This window comes from Echinops telfairi, unplaced genomic scaffold (genome assembly GCF_000313985.2).
Source record: "Echinops telfairi isolate 266 unplaced genomic scaffold, ASM31398v2 ScPeMD7_23;HRSCAF=83, whole genome shotgun sequence".
Taxonomy (NCBI): Eukaryota; Metazoa; Chordata; class Mammalia; order Afrosoricida; family Tenrecidae; genus Echinops; species Echinops telfairi.
In genome coordinates, this window is record NW_022103920.1 from 14,242,386 (window position 1) to 14,243,916 (window position 1,531).

Genomic DNA, 1,531 nt, shown 5'->3' on the forward strand with positions numbered 1-1,531 from the left:
CAGGGACAAGTGAAGCCAAGGATGCTCCAGCCCCAGGCCAGGCCACCCCAGATGCAGGGACAAGTGAAGCCAAGGATGCTCCAGCCCCAGGCCAGGCCGCCCCAGATGCAGGGACAGTGGAGCCAGTCCCGAGCCAGGCAATCCCAGATGCAGGGATCAGTGAACCCAAGGGGGATCCATCCCCAAGCCAGGAAAACCCAGACCCAGGGCCCAGTGCAGGGAAAGATGCCCCAGCCCCAGCCTCAACGCAGGAAGGCCCGGGTGCAGGGAAGGTGGATCCAGCCCCAGGCCAGGCCAGTGCAGCTGCAGGAGAACTCAGTGAAGCACATGTGGATCCAGCCTCCAACAGCTCTCGCACAAGCACTGGACACTCCAAAGACCCCGCGGTCCCCAGGAACAATGACACAGCTCTGGCCCAAGCCACGCGCAGCCAGGAAGTCGTCACAAACACACCAGCGTCCAGAGACAAAGGCAGCCAGAGCCTAGCGTGTGGGAGCCCCGGTGAAGCACTCAGGGGGGCCTCGCCATCCCCAAGTCAGCCTTGCAGCACAGCTGCGGGGGGTACTCTGGGACAACAGGGTCCTGGGACTAGTCCCAGCGTCACATCTCCAAAGACACCTGCCATCTCAAGTAAGTCCTGTTTCCCCCCTCCAGCAAGAGGGAACTTTAAAGAGCCTCTATTTGGTGCTACTGCTGCGCGGGAAGGTGGTAATTTGTGCTGAGGGGGTTTGTGGCCACCCTGTACTTTCACTCAGTCCTGGTTTCCCTTTGGGTCCGTGGTGGGGGGACTCCATGGCGCTACCCAGTGGAGCACAAAACCCAGCCAACAGGCTGTGCTCACAGTCCAACTGGCGCTTGTGGCATGGAGCTGTTCCTAGACGAGCTGTCCCCGGGTCAGCCCGTCTCATGGAGACCCTGTGCGTCACCACTGCCCAGCCCCGCCCCGCAGCCCCATGACTGGTTGTCACCTACAGCGTTTTCATTGCCTCGTTCTTGAAAGACCATTACTAGGCTTCTCTCCCTCGTCCGCCTTAGTCTGGGAGCTGTTCAGGGTCAGAGCACCCCACAAGCCTCTACTGGCAGGAATGGTGACTGCCTCTGAGGTCCACTGGCAGGAATTGAATCTGCAGATTGAGTGAGAGGCCAGGAGAGGTGTCTGCCACCGACCCACCACTGCCCCCTCTGGCAGAACGCTGCCACAGCATTTCTCCCTGGGAGTGGACGCTAGCCCACGTGGAGAAATTCATTCTGATTTCACCCGAGGGTCCAGGGCACACGGAGCAAGATAAGCACTGCTGACTTGTGCTTACCTACTCATCTGGCGCGAGCAGCTACATGGTTCACTCCAGATAAGGAAGTGGAAGTCAATGCCTGCCTCTCTTGCTTACTGTGCTGAAGGACATTTGAAATGGCCCACCTCCGATTGGTCGGTGTGCTTTGACCAGGCTTACGGCGGCCCCCACCCCGTCAAGGACTGTCTACGTACTTGCAAAGAGGCTTTGGTTCTGGGGGGTCGGGAGAGAAACATGCC

At 59.6% G+C, this 1,531-nt stretch overlaps 1 protein-coding gene across 1 annotated transcript in view; it reads left to right on the forward strand.

Annotated features, from left to right (window-relative positions):
* PODXL (podocalyxin like) overlaps nucleotides 1-1,531 on the forward strand; it is a 24,472-nt gene that overhangs the window by 10,638 nt on the left and 12,303 nt on the right. The window contains exon 5 of the mRNA XM_045288926.1: nucleotides 4-630. Coding sequence (XP_045144861.1) covers nucleotides 4-630 — 627 coding nt within the window. The remainder of the gene's footprint in view (nucleotides 1-3; nucleotides 631-1,531) is intronic.